The 15,130-nt window shown below is 35.5% G+C and overlaps 1 protein-coding gene and 1 long non-coding RNA gene across 7 annotated transcripts in view; one reads left to right on the top strand and one right to left on the bottom strand.

Annotated features, from left to right (window-relative positions):
• The window catches only part of myo1b (myosin IB), a 130,229-nt gene that overhangs the window by 87,587 nt on the left and 27,512 nt on the right, over positions 1–15,130 (top strand). For all 6 annotated transcript variants that reach the window (XM_073854910.1, XM_073854908.1, XM_073854912.1 and 3 more), the window contains exons 11-14: positions 230–348; positions 3,193–3,279; positions 3,603–3,668; positions 12,874–12,978. In XM_073854910.1, the coding sequence (XP_073711011.1) occupies positions 230–348; positions 3,193–3,279; positions 3,603–3,668; positions 12,874–12,978 (377 nt within the window). The remainder of the gene's footprint in view (positions 1–229; positions 349–3,192; positions 3,280–3,602; positions 3,669–12,873; positions 12,979–15,130) is intronic.
• On the bottom strand, positions 7,960–9,810 carry LOC129447677 (uncharacterized). Its single transcript, XR_012358252.1, has 5 exons — positions 9,334–9,810; positions 8,691–8,750; positions 8,501–8,591; positions 8,325–8,404; positions 7,960–8,088 (listed from the first exon to the last, which is right to left on the bottom strand). It is a non-coding gene; the product is annotated as an uncharacterized lncRNA (long non-coding RNA).

The following is a 15,130-nucleotide window of genomic DNA, read 5'->3' as shown; positions in this document are numbered from 1 at the left end:
CAAGGTGCACATCAGTATTGTTTTTAGTAAGGTTTGTTTATAAAACCTACTTAAATGTCCTAATGTAACTAATGGCTAGTCCTGTATTAATCTAAACCCTGTGCGGGAAACCGCCTCTTTATCTTGTAGGATTGATATTTATCTTTAGCAAGTGAAAAATGACACAATGGACTGTATGTCCTGTCTGTCCCTAATCTATAAATTTAATCTGCCGCGTTTTTTGTTTCAGACTTGAAGGAAATGTGTGAGCTGCTGGGCCTCGAACAGTCCGTGCTGGAGAGAGCATTCAGTTTCCGTACAGTGGAAGCCAAGATGGAAAAAGTGTCCACCACACTCAATGTGGCCCAGGTCAGCACCTACACCTCTTACCCTTCATTTAAAGCAGGGGTGTCCAAAGTGGGTCTTGGAGAGTTTAGCTAAAACTTCCCTCAACACACCTGCCTCAAAGTATTTAGTCTGCCTAGTAAGACCTTGATTAGTTGGATCAGGTGTGTTTGATTTGGGTTGGAATAAAACTCTGCAGAGACACCGGCCCTCCAGTAGCAGGATTGGACACCCCTGATTTAAAGTGTTACTATCACAACCAATCAAATCTTACTATGATCTTTTAAAAGAAAATATGATTGTTTTAACATTTATAAGTGAGCACCCAGATGGCTTGGAAAAGACCTGAACCATGAATATACTGTAGGACCATGTAGTTGTTTATATCAGGAACAAAGTATGTCATCATTTGGTCATGTACAACAAAACATCTAAAGATTTGTGTTTTCCGATACGTTGCCATATATTGCTAAAGTATGACATTTTTGTATACTTTTCCAGTTATATAATTTCCTTATTTTTAAATCATCTTAAATCTGATATAATTTATCATTAGGGCCTGAGCACTGAAGAACAGGCCAGCAGCCCATAGAAAACAGTACATAGAAAAGTTATGAAATTAAGAAAACGAATTGAGGACAGTCTGAAATGTATCCATTGCAAATTTAAAGTATCAAACCTAGGCATGGGCCGGTTACCGGTTTCAATGTATACCGAGTTTTTAAACAGCCAAGGTTTCGAAACCACTAAAATGTTATGTGATACCGTCTGCAAGGTTTAAGCTGTGTTTATACAAAATTCATTAAATCATTAAGTCATGTGATTGATTTGATGTTTACATTTAATATCAATATGTTTTTAAAGCATATTATATTTTAAAGGCTTTATTTTTACCGGGTATTTGAAAATAACACATTTAAGTGTTGCAATGGCAAAACCGTTTTTTTTGCTAAAGGTTATCATACCGCCAGAATCTTATACTGGCCTATGCCTAACCAAACCTTTTAGCACAGCCAGTGGTTTTACTTATGTTTATATTCTAGTGATGCAACAATACACTTAGTTCACGGTTCAATACATATTTCGGTTCTTGTTCACGGTTTACGGTTCGGTTTCGGTTCTGATGCCATGGCCTATTAAACTGTTTTTAATTATTCTATGCTTAGGTAACAGGAACATTGAGATGTTAAGAAGCAAAAATACTGGTTTTAATTGCAGTTCTCTTTATTTTATGTAAATGCAAAAATCATCTTACATATTTCTAGTGTACTGATACAACAATATAAGATATAATTAAATAAAGACATATAAAAATCATATCCTATTAAAACTGGGGAACATGTGAATTCATTACATTACATAAATTTGCCATGTTATATACCTGTACTTAGTAAATTAAACTTTACATTGTAAATGAAGGCTATACCTTACTGCACTACTGTTAAGTCCAACATCATGCTGTCTGTGTAGAAACCAAAAATGCGTTCCTCAAACAACATTACTGGTGGGATTTATTTCAGCATCATGCGCATTCTCTTCTTGAGTTAAACTTTTTCAACTTGCGCAGAAGACGTGTTTGAGGCAAATAACGCGCGTTTGCATCAATAACAAACCCAATTTGCGTCATTCGCATTGCCGCACGCGAATTTGCATCTTTACATTGATGTTGTACACTGAAAAAAATGATTCATTGAATTTAATCAATTTTTTTAAGGTAAGTGGTTGCAATCAATTTATTTAAGCTACATTTAAACAAAAAAGATTAGTAACGTAAAATAAAATATAAAACTTTTGTTTAAATGTAGCTTAAATAAATTGATTGCAACCACTTACCTTAAAAAAATTGATTAAATTCAATGAATCATTTTTTTCAGTGTATGTAATCTACACGCACAAATAATTAATCCACACCTCAGATTTAAAAGACAGTCTTGCTGCTGCTTTTTGTTGTCGTACTTCTGTTGGGTGTGTGTGCACGCGAATGAAATCTGACACCAGCATTGCAAGCAGAGTTCAAGCAGAGTTTAACGCAGCTAGCGCACAGTGACTGGATATCAACTCGCTGTGGCGTTTATAAGCGTGCAGATCACGCGCATGCGCACATTAACAAAAGTGCAGGGAATATAAAACTGACAGATTTTGATGGATACACCGAAAAACCGCAATTTACATGCGCGTATTGGACCGTGGGGGTCGAACCGAACGGTTCAATAATGTATTGAGAATTGTGGCATCCCTATTCATAATTCATGAAAACATTTCTGCCACTTTTTAAATTTCCGAAAAAATATATAATTTTGGGAAACACCTCCATTCTCATATACTGTGTCAACAAATTTGATGGAAAGCATGCCAAAACAAAAATGAGGCTGTATCTTCACCAACACAGGTGTTGCAAAACTGCTTTGCAACAATGTTTTACAAATAAATTTAGATCAAATATAATTTAAAGGAACAGTATGTAAGATTGTGGCCAAAACTGGTACTGCAATCACAAAACTTGTGGCTAAAACTGGTACTGCAATTACACAACTGGTGGCCAATACACAAAATGACAACATAAACATCAGTTGAGGGCTGCAACTCCACTTTTTAAATGACAATATCCTGGCGTGGTCCGGCCAGGATATTGTCATTTAAAAAGTGGAGTTGCAGCCCTCAACTGATGTTTATGTTGTCATTTTGTGTATTGGCCACCAGTTGTGTAATTGCAGTACCAGTGTTGTCAGTGATATAAGTATTTGAAATGAAAATGATTTCTTAATGTCTAGTGACATATCAGGGACATTTTATGATCAATTGATATAAATTTCTTACATACTGTTCCTTTAAGAATCCTTTAATAATAAAAGTTTTTTCCCAATATAGGCCTATTATGCCCGTGATGCTCTTGCCAAAAACCTCTACAGCCGACTGTTCAGTTGGTTGGTGAACCGCATCAATGAAAGCATCAAGGTATGTGCGGTAAAGTTTTACTGGACATCATTATCTACATAATCTTGTTAACTTTTGCTCTGAAACATACACTACACGTGCAGTTTTACTGTTATCTACGGCCACGGCTGTAGTAGACAATCTACCATTTTATGACATATAATGGCTCATCAGGTTTAATAGCACAGAGTTGAAGGTAACTTGCCCCTTTGGTTTCTGAGGTTTGTTACTGCCAAAGTAATGCAAGTACACTTGTAAATATGTACAGCTAAACCCACTACTTGTGTAGAGTCTGACCCAAGAAATTTTATCACGAATAACTAATGTTGATCTGTTCTTATCAGGCTCAAACTAAAGTCCGGAAGAAAGTCATGGGAGTTCTGGATATTTACGGTTTCGAAATCTTTGAGGTGAGAGAAAATTGCAAATGTGTTTAAAGCATTAAACTATTTCCGCTAATGTGGCATTTAGCAACACATGCACTAATCTCTTCATGTACTTTGTTTTCTTTTTATAAAAACAAAGGTGTTTTTCCATCATTCACCTAAATATGAATAATGGCACAAGTAATTAGGAGTTGTTAAGCAGAAATATATAACACATACCTCAAGTTGCACAAGGAAAGCCATAAAAAGCAGAGGAATGTGACTATGTATGTATGTGTGTGTGGCTATTTAGCTGCAGAGATAAGATAGATAAAAGCCCACTGGTTACAAAACCCTTGAAAAAAGGATATACGACCCCACCAAATCTTGGCAAAATCAGAGATGCAGATTCGCAAGGGATTAACAGACAACCTCCGCAATTATTAAAAATACTAGAGGTCACCTTGTAATACTAATCATGTGCGAATATGGCTTTATATACTCAAAGTACAGAGTACTTTTGTACATAAAAATTGCATTCAACTCGAAAACCTTTGCAACTGCAGCTGTCCCACAGAAATAATTTCCCATGCACATTTTGTGGAAAACTCCACACAAATCTGTGTCTGTGTTGCTTATGTCTTAAAGCTCACGTAACACATGCTGTTTCTGCATTTCTAATGTTAATCTGGAGAACCTATAGAGCATTATGACATACTTTATATCTCCGAAGATTCTTTTGTTTAATCAGATTTATAAAAGAAATATTAGCTTTACCGATTCTTTCCGATAACGTACGAAAAAATGAAGAAGGAGGAGTTACTACCGCGGGTGGAGCGAGTACGAGTCATGCAACACTATACAACACCGTTTTAACTTATGATTCACTACATGTTCGTGTCATTTATATAATATGCTAGTGCCTATTTCCAACATAAGACAGAAGTCTTACTTACCGCATGCAACTCATGACCGGTTGGGAAAATCCAGCGCATCAAACACACACGCAAAACTCCGCTGCTACCCCGGATAATAAACTATATCCATCGTTTTCATAAGGCTGGCTTTCTTCTCCTTACATCCAAAAACACACTTCTTCTTTCGTGCCATTGTTGAGTTTTGAAATTAAACAAAGCTGTGTGCCGTGATATGAAGTTTGCAAGCTCTAGCGGTGGGCGGGGTTAATTGACGGGTGGGCGGGGTTTTCCGTGGGAAGTGCCCATATAAAGAAGTTATACGTATAGAAAACCCCCTGAAACGTTCCGAAACTTGTACGAACCCTGACGAAGTGCATTCAGCACAAAAATACTACTGTAACACGCCCAACTGCTTTTTTGACACGTTGCCTACGTTTAGCATGAGGAAACAACTATAACCGTGTTCATAAGTCAGACTGCTTGAAATACCCCCCTTTAAAATTGATTATGCCAGTTATACCACCATTTATTGTCATCATCATACTCATTTCAATTTCTCACAAGTGTTTATCAAAATACAAAACACAATGATAACCAAGTTTCCACACAGCTGCCTCATTTTTACCTTTTCGTTTATTAAATATCTTAGCAAATTTCATTAAGCTTTCGTCTACCAATAAGACTGTAACAATCCTTTTAACACATTAAAATGTATTCTGTACAATTGTCCAAATCTAAGCACGTAAAATGCAACACTACAGCTACGTCCCAATTCAGAGACTCCATCCTCCGAAGGCTGCATCCCAAGTCAGAATGAGTCACAGTGGTGCGACTAAGGCCGTCCCACTGCCAAGGCTCCTTCAAATGCAGCCTCAGAATGTGCCCTCCTATTGCTCCTTATTCTCCTTTTAGTCATTTTTGGTTTTATTTCTCCATTGCATGTGTCTGACTTTTTCCACTCTCTTCTGAATGTTGTTTATGTTGTTGTGGCCATCGCAACAGGATGGAGTAAGTAGACCTGCAGAGGATATCCTGTGGCAGTCTGCATGCTGCAATTTTAGCCTTTAATCCTAGTCTTAATTCTGCTTTTTTAATCCCGGCAGCATAAGCCACTGTTAGAACAGCATGCTCAACCCTGATGCACACTGTTACTGTTCCTTTAAAGTTACACTCCACTTTTTTTTGAAAATATGCTCATTTTCCAGCTCCCCTAGAGTTAAGCATTTGATTTTTACCATTTTGGAATCCATTCAGCTGATCTCCGGGTCTGGCGCTACCACTTTTGGCATAGCTTAGCATAATCCATTGAATCGGATTAGACCATTAGCATCGCACTCAAAAAATAACCAAAGAGATATTTTTTCCTATCTGGACTCTTCTGTAGTTACATTGTGTACTAAGACTGACAGAAAATTAAAAGTTGTGATTTTCTAGGCGGATATGGCTAGGAACTATACTCTCATTCTGGTGTAAAAATCAAGAACTTTGCTGCCGTAACATGGCTGCAGCAGACGCAATGATATTATGCAGTGCCTGAAAATAGTCCCCTGCTATTAAAAGTTACCAAGCTGGGGACTATTTTCGGGCGCTTGCGTAATATTGTTGCGTCTGCTGCAGCCATGTTACGGCAGCAAAGTCCTTGATTTTTACACCAGAATCACTGCATGAAGAGAGGTGTATCCGTACTAGGAAACTCCTATAAACACCACTGATTTTCGGAAGTATCTACTAGTTCCACTGAGGGTAAACTACTAATTCCACCAAGTTAGGAAACTCCCGTAATGATACCAATTCGGATGTATCTTGCTGAGGGGATATCCCCGTGGAATATGCAGCCATTTGTTGCCATGGCAAGTAATCCCATTGAAGATTTTGGCAGGGGCCACTTTCACACCTACAGAGGTACTGGAATTTCACACCTTTGCACAATTCTAGTGTCCCCATTGGTGTTTTATCTCAACACTGATTGGTTGCTTTTAAAACCCCCTCCCAAAACTCTGACAACTATTGGGACACAACTTTGAAACTTTCCAGTTGAGATGATTTGATTGGTTACACTTTGTTTTAAGCCCAACCCAAGCCCTCATAGCTTAGTGACTTGATTGGTTATTTGCCTGCTATGCAGATAGACTACAACCCCCCCCCACTATATACTACTATACATCCCCAAAACCCTTAAAAAAATAAAAACTTGAATTGAGTTTGAAACGTTTATTTAATAAAAAACTGAACAATCCACAATTGTCACAATCACAAAATAATATAATACACAAATATTAAAAGTTGCATACATAAACAATACAATTTAAACTCATAAACATACAGACAGAGAAAGCAATATTAGAGTAAAATAAAACAAAATAAAAGCAACAATGAAAACTACATTCAAAGTAGTACAATGTAATGTAGCAGGGGCTGCTCGTGACTGCTCATCCGAGGGTGGCAAATTCAAAATAAGTGTTCGGAGTGTCATGTGTGTTGCTTGTGTTTTTAAAATGTGTTTGTTGCTTCATGTAAACCACGTGCATCACGTGTTTAGTCAAAACACGTGATGCACATACGCGCACTCGACACGCAAAACACATATTTTGAAATTGGGAACCACACAAATGACGGGCTATATACATGTTCTGACAAACTTCGCATCGAGTGCTAACAAAAAAAGAAATCACCAGCTGCCACTGTAATGTAGTAAATATCTTAATAAAATGAACAACAACTATATTGATCTTGCTTTTAAGAAATCAGTCCTACACTGCAAAAAATCACCTTCTTACATAGTATTTTTGTCTTGTTTTCAGTAGAAATATTATTTAAATTAAAATGCTTTTTCTTGAGGAACAAAATGACCCAAGAAAATAAGTCTAGCTTTAGACAAAATAAATAAATAAAATACACACACATTAAGTGAATTTGTGCTTAAAACAAGCAAAAACATCTGCCAATAGTGTGCCAAAAGTTTTCTTTTTTCTTAAAAACTTAATTAAAACACAATTTTCTCACCCCATTGTTAGATATTTTTTCTTGTTTAGGCACAAATTATCTGTAATTGTATATTTTTGTCTAAAAACTAGACACACTTTCCAAGGTAATTCTGCTCATCAAGAAAATACAGTAGTTTTTCTACTGAAAACAAGACAAAAAGTGTTAGAAAGTGATGTTTTGCAGTGTAGAATCAATCACAGAGCTCTGTCTTGGAATTATTCAAACATTTCTTACTGTAACACTGTAATTTCTCACATTTAAGAAAACCGGTTGTATCAAACCATTCAAGCTTTAAAACACATAGACTTGAGTACTGTGAACTTAAACAAATTGAGTCACATGCAGTTAAGCACCTATACTTAAGTTCACACTACCTAAATATAAGTGCATAATTGCACAAGACTTAAGTTCACAGTACTCAAATGTATGCTCTCAAAAACCTAATGGTTCAAGGCAACCGATTTCCTTAAATGGTTTGAGTTAAGTTAACTGCTAAAAGCATATACTTGTCAGCAAAGGTAACGTTGATGCACCCTCATCTGGACAGACATCTCTTTGGAGCCCTTTGGAAATATAAAAGTACATATAAGTATTTGGCATAATACTAATACACATATACATATACATACACACACACACACACACACACACACACACACACACACACACACACACACACACACACACACACACGACAAATCAAATGACATAAAGTTGTACATTTTAGAAAGTTTACATTAAACTGTACAAAGATACAACAATATATGATCAAATAACTTCATAATGTACATCTTCTTACTAGATTTTCTGTGTTGATGTCCTCAGAGTCTCTGTGACGTTCTGCAGCTTCATTACAGTAGGCTACTCCAATCTAGTTGTCTATCAAACACAGAATAAAAATAGAATCATATACATCATAACACATCTATTTACTATTTAACCTCTTTGATTTAATAATTTCATTATTAAACTTACATCATTTTGGCCAGATTGCAGTGACATCAATTTCTTCAGTGTCTGGATCAGTCTGATGTTTTAGCTTCCACTGTTACTTAATTATATTTTTCTGTCAAACACAGAATTAAAAATCAAAATCACATAGATCATAACACATCTGTTTACTATTTAACCTGTTTGATTTTAAAAATTGAATAAATAAACTTACATCATCTTTACCCAGAAACCTCTTCAGCGTCCACAAAGTTGACCACAGTGTACATGACCTCTGTAAACACAAACATGGATAGACTTCATATTTAAAAAGATGAAGAACAGCAAACATATTACGTTAAAATATATTATGACTCCAAGCTTCTTTACAATTAGCATCTAGGTTCTCTCAAAGTGAAGCTGGCTTTGTTACAAATCAATATAAAGCTATTAAAACCGTCTTGAAAAATAAGCAGCATCTACCAGCACTAAAGCAATGAGCTTTTAAACAACAAAAGATCGTCTGTGTATCATTTAAAATAGCAGAGAGACACTTGCTAGCTGCTAACATTTCCAACACACAAGTTACTGTTGTCATGTTTGTTTTAAGCAAAGAACGTCTCATCTTGGCTTCTTTTATTGTTTTTAAAAACTTAAACATCGAATTGATTCTTTTAACAGCCCGGTTTGAATGTTACTTCGCGTATTTTTAACCTCATGTTTACCGCTGTGTACCATGTATACCCTTAATGTTTCACTGTTTGTGCTTTAAAATTCAAACAGTTCTAGTATAAAGACAAAAACGAATAATAGTAAATAACATAATATGAACAAGCACGATCAGCGCGATGCAGACAAACTAATTAAATCAAACTTACCTTACTGTTGATAAGCAAACAAACAAAGACACCGTCCACAGGCTGTAACGGTTCGCGAGTTTGAATTTTCCCGTCAAGCCCATAGGTCAAGCAGTCGCACCTGAAGGGTGGGGGCAGATGAGTGGGTGCAGTTGCATTCTGGGAAATGTAGTCCTTTTCTCTGGCGTTGTCACTGCTGTACCATATGCTGCTGTAGATGTAAACTACGAATTCCAAGATGCACTACAATCATTCCAGCCCAAGTTTGATTGATCCTCTGCTCGCACTTTATTATATACTTTTATATAATCCGCGTTTTCACACTATGCATTGTTCTTTATACTTGGTCATTAATAAAAAATAAAGAATATTTCTATAAAGTTTATAACGTTGACAAAACATGTTTAGTTGACAAACATGTTAACAGTTATTTTGAATGATGCTCAGATTTTCTTAAATATAAAATCTTTGTGAATCAGCACTTTCTTGATGAAATACAAAACTCTTTAAACATGCCTCAGGAATTATCTGTGGGTTTAGTGGATTAACTGCTCATCATTGGAAACATTGAACGTATACCTAAATGAATTCTTACTTAAATATAAGTAAATATAAACTAATGCTGAGTTAAGACATGTAACTTACTGAACTTACTTAATTACAACATGAACTCAAATTAATTTATTGTAAATGAATGCATTAACTAACAAGGAAAAGCATGTCATGTTAATGATGACTCTTCATTAGTTTATGATAGTATATGCCTTAACTCAGCATTAGTTCATGTTAAAGTAAAAATATATGTATGTCTTTTATCACTGTGATATATGGACCCTTATTATTTAATAAAGTCCCCATCTCTTTTATTTAAATTGATTGATTGAAGACAAACATGATAATATGTGGTCTGACTTTGTACAAGCATGCATTATCATATGCTAACAGTTACCTCCTCAGATAGACTATACATTGATTGGTGCCCGAACATTTTCCTTACAAGGGCCAAACCTGACTGAGGGCCGTGGGCCAAAAGTAAATGGTGTTGTGTTATATTAAAATTAAAGTTGCTCTGATAACCCCTAATTTATAATTTTCTAATATTTAAAAAATAAATAAGCAAACATTACTCTGTTTATGCATAACTAATGCAGTTTTATTTTCCAAGGCTTTTTGTAAAAAAAAGAAATCATTTTGCAAATCAATTTTAAATATCCTTTTCTCTGTGTGCCACTGCCAAAACCTCTTCATTTTTAGCCTGTAGTACCCGAGTTCATTAAGTTTTGTGGTGCATTTTATACACCTTCAAGTATGCATGAAACATAAAAAAATCACTTTAATCCCTTGCATTTAACATTAATTTACATTTTTGTAATGTAAAAATACAACAAAAAATGATACATTTTAGAAAATGTTTAATTAAAAATATGAACATCTGCGTCAAGACTTTTGTTTTCTTTTTCCTTATCTCACATGGCATGATGGGCCAAATTAAAGATCTATTGTGGGCCAACTTTGGGCACCTCTGGATTAGAAGTACAGTAGCGGACAGGTATCTGCAGATATGTTTACCCAAGTTTGTCAGTCAGTATCACCCAACATGTTTTGCATTCACATGTGAAAGACTTGTCTTTTAGATTATGGACCTGTCTATTGATATTTTTGTTTCTATTTTAAAAGATTTAATGAAATGTTAGGGTAGAATTATAATAACAATAGAAACAGTGAACTTCAAATCATGAGACATCAGCAAAATCAAGCAGCTTTACATTTCACTGACTAATTTATCAACATCCTAGCTAGCAAAAATGTGTTACATGATGTCATTTGAACGGCTTCTTTTAAACGATGTATGCAGCATTGAGAGAAACGTGCACAATATTCTGACCTAGGGCAGTTCAAGACATGTTTTCAAAGTGTTGGAAATAAATATTCTGAAATAACATTTGTTGCATTTCTCTTGAGTCAGAGACATAATTTTCACACATTAAAATTGTAATTGTGTCCATTGAATTTTAGTTATTTTGAAGGATGCTAAGTTTCTTAAATAGACTAATTAAATTATATTAATAATAAACGTATTTAGAAAACAGTTTTTATGTACCACAATACTGTATGTGCTGTCTTAAAGAGACATGGTTAACCCCCCACCCCACCCCACTCAGCTCTGAAAACAAAGAAGACACCTCTACCTGTGGGTCATTAACATATAAAAAGCCCTTCACACCTCACACCCACCTTCCTCACAGGATTCCTGGAAACTTCCACCAGTTCCTATATACATCCACAAACGTAAAGTTTCTGGATGTTTCACAAGTTTACTTTGGTGTATTACCTTTCCAAGCACTCTGCCTCAAAAATCTGGCAAACCTAAAGTTTAGCAGGGATTTCCCATCCCGTATTTGTCCGTATACAGCTCTTTTCATGCAGTGAATGAGAGTATAGTTCCTAGCCATATCTGCATAGAAAATCGCCACTTTTAATTTCCCGTCGGTCTGCTAACGCTCTAATCAGATTCAATGGATTGTGCTAAGCTATGCTAAAAGTGGTACCGCCAGACCCGGAAAGTTATGAAATTGGGTTGATTAATGAATTTTCTTTGCTGAACTCTGACTTGCAGCATTACTAAAACCTACCTGAAAGTTTTGTGGGCTGCAAAAATGACATTAGTTGTTCAGCTTTTACCTTTCTCATAACTCTTAGATCGTTTCCCCTGAGTCCCAGTGCGATGTCTCGCTAAACAGCCTGCATAAAACCAGGTTAAACAATGAGCTGGTCCTTTTAGCTGTCATATGCTGCCTTTTTGAAGCAATTTTAGGTTTTTCCTGATGCCAGGATTTGCCCATGACTGATTAGCACAGTGGCTTATATTGCAAAGACTAACATGCACTAGCATTGCTAAGGATTAAAGCAAAAGAACACAAAGTAGAAAATAAATGGGACAATCCGTACAATTGGCAAGTATGCATAATTCAGAATTGCTTCAGACAGTTCAAGAATTGAATGCACTGATTGGGGTTAGCATGAAAACAGTTAAATTTTTCTAACCCTACATCCTGGAAAACGTTGATAAGAGAAATATGTGGTTGAAGACTTCACCTCCGTTAAGAGATGAAGATAAGATTATAGCTTTGATAAGTACTGTAACATGACATGCCTTGTACTAAAATGACATGAAAAGACCAGCATCATAAAAAGGTGCACTTTGTTAAATGTTGTTTAGGGATATTAGCTAACATCCTGTACATACAGAACCTAAAAATGTTGACTGAGTTCTGCCTTAAATATGTAACCAAACGTATATGTAAAAGAGCAAGGACAACTTTAAACCGCAGCCCAATAAGGTTGCAAACAATTAATTTTTAATTGACAAGTATGTTGTAGAGGCATGCAGTATTAAATGCAGCTTATAGCGATACCTAGTTACTATACTATTATGTAAATGAGTGACTTGCTGTGTTAGCGAATTGGTTTGCCGAGTGTGCTTTAGTTCGCAGGGTGCATTGTAATGGTCAAGATTGTCATTTCCCAAGCGGGTTCTCATTTACGCCTTTGTGTCTACAGGACAACAGCTTTGAACAGTTCATCATTAACTACTGCAATGAGAAGCTCCAGCAGATCTTCATCGAGCTTACTCTTCGTGAGGAGCAAGAGGAGTATGTCCGTGAGGTATGACACAGCCTATCAATGAAAATAATACACCAAACATAATTGTATTCCCATCATCTATAAATGATTGCTGAGGCTGAATCTGTGGCCATATTGACCATTAGTCAGTCATTGGCACAGTGTGTTTGTCTTAAAGTATCTCTTTGGGAAATATGTTATACACCAGCTTCCAACGTACCATAATATCAAGTGTGTAATGATCTAAAATGAATTAAGGTAGAGTGTGGAGATAAACTAATTTTAGATTAAAGATAAAAGCACATTTTCAGTTGTGCGCTTTTTGGTAAGTTTAAAAAATGTATTTGAATTTGTTAGCAGCTTTTATTCTTTTTGCAAACTGCATATACAGTATGATTCTGGAATATAGGCAGCAAAAGATGGATGTCTTTAAACACATGTGGCGGTTAGGGGCTGTGGTGTGCAATATTGGGAAAAATTTATATCTGGTTTATTTTGCCGATAGCAGATGATGTTTTGGAGCCTTCAAAAATGTGTTTGTGAAACTCTTCCTATCTTACAACATATTAGTATGATTAATAGGTTAATAATGATGTTATAAACCAAATAGAAAGGTCTTCGTGTTTAAACGGAAGCATTCAAGTAAACAGTACTAAACAGTAGCATACTTGAAGCAAAAATAAAATTCAGCAAATGCGAACTTCCATCAAACACAAGAGGTGATGCATAGCTTTAGCTTACATAATGGCTTATTGCTTTAAAGTAGCGAATTATCATAAGTAACTTCCCTTTTCCTGTCGTTCTCTGTGCGTGTGTGGTGTGTTTCCACACACGCGTCCTCCGCTCATGACAAAAAGCATAGCCGGCTAAATTAGAAAAAATGTATGTGATGTTAATTTTTATAAATATGCGCCCGGACCACGCATGTTCGCTTGGCGACACAGAAATTGCAAAAAGCGTGATCAGCTAAAGTATTAAGAATTAACATGACATTAATTTTTTTAAGTCATGCACAACTGGATACACATGGTTAAAACAACAACAACTTTTTTATTGCAAACAATAATACTGCACGTTTTGGCCTCGGTAGCATATTGCAGTGGTTTGTATTTGTTGCGCATATTAGATGCATAGTGTTCCTTTGAATGTTCTTATTAATTTATATTTACAAAACGTATTAATAAAATATATATTAAAATTAAGAAACATATTATATGAAACGAAATTCGTTTTAAAGAAGCAAACAAAACGTATTAAGTTGTCGAAAATTAAGTCTGACCCACTCCATTTCTCCCATCATACTGGCCTTTAATTCATCACAACGCCCTATATATGGCATTGAAAATTACAGTCTGTCTTTTGTTATAGGCTAATTAAATTAAAACAAAACATAAACAACATATAACAATTTTCAATCACAACAATACTCTAATAACATAAATATAAAACATAAGTCATGTTATCTTGGATACATGTAACTCTCTTCTTTAAAAAAAAAGGCTTTAAAAAAAAGTTGCCAGCCAGCGCCAACATTTTTCATGATTTTCACAAAAGGTTAATGCCTTCCAGAAAATGTTATTCTTTAAATTTATAAAACGGTTAGTTCCAATCCTTGATTCTGATTGGTCAATAGGTGTGCTTTATTCACGATAAAACACTGCTATGACCGCTTCACCCAACGGTTCTATTTAATATCACTGCGCCCTTAGCAACACCCTTAGCAACACATAAACATATAATGAGACAAAGTCTGAAAACAGTTTGTTGTTTTTATTTGAGCTTTCATGTTGTTGTTCGCAGTCAGGGACTATTTTTTCTAGCGTAAGGAATGTTTTTATTGATTTAACTTCATGAAAGTTGCACTATTTTTTTTACTTTAATATTGTGTGGTAACCGTTTTATAAAAGCAGTAAGGTGCTCGTGGCAAGTGCTGTATCGTGAATAAGTAACGGCTGAAGGGGTTGCAGGCACTCCGCTTTGCGTCATGCCTAACAACGCCCTTCAGCCGTTACTTATTCACGATACAGCACAGCCTCTCATACCTTATTGCTTACATATAAGCATACAATATATCAAATAAAAGCACAGTCCCTCTGCTTTAAAAAAAAAAAGTTTCATTTTACCTTCATCTGTTCTCTTTTATCACCTCTCAAATGTGGGTAGGTTTATTCAAAAATACCTAATTTTGAGTAAA

The sequence above is a fragment of the Misgurnus anguillicaudatus genome, chromosome 17 (assembly GCF_027580225.2).
Source record: "Misgurnus anguillicaudatus chromosome 17, ASM2758022v2, whole genome shotgun sequence".
In the NCBI taxonomy this organism is placed as follows: Eukaryota; Metazoa; Chordata; class Actinopteri; order Cypriniformes; family Cobitidae; genus Misgurnus; species Misgurnus anguillicaudatus.
This window is presented reverse-complemented; position numbering and strand designations above follow the sequence as displayed.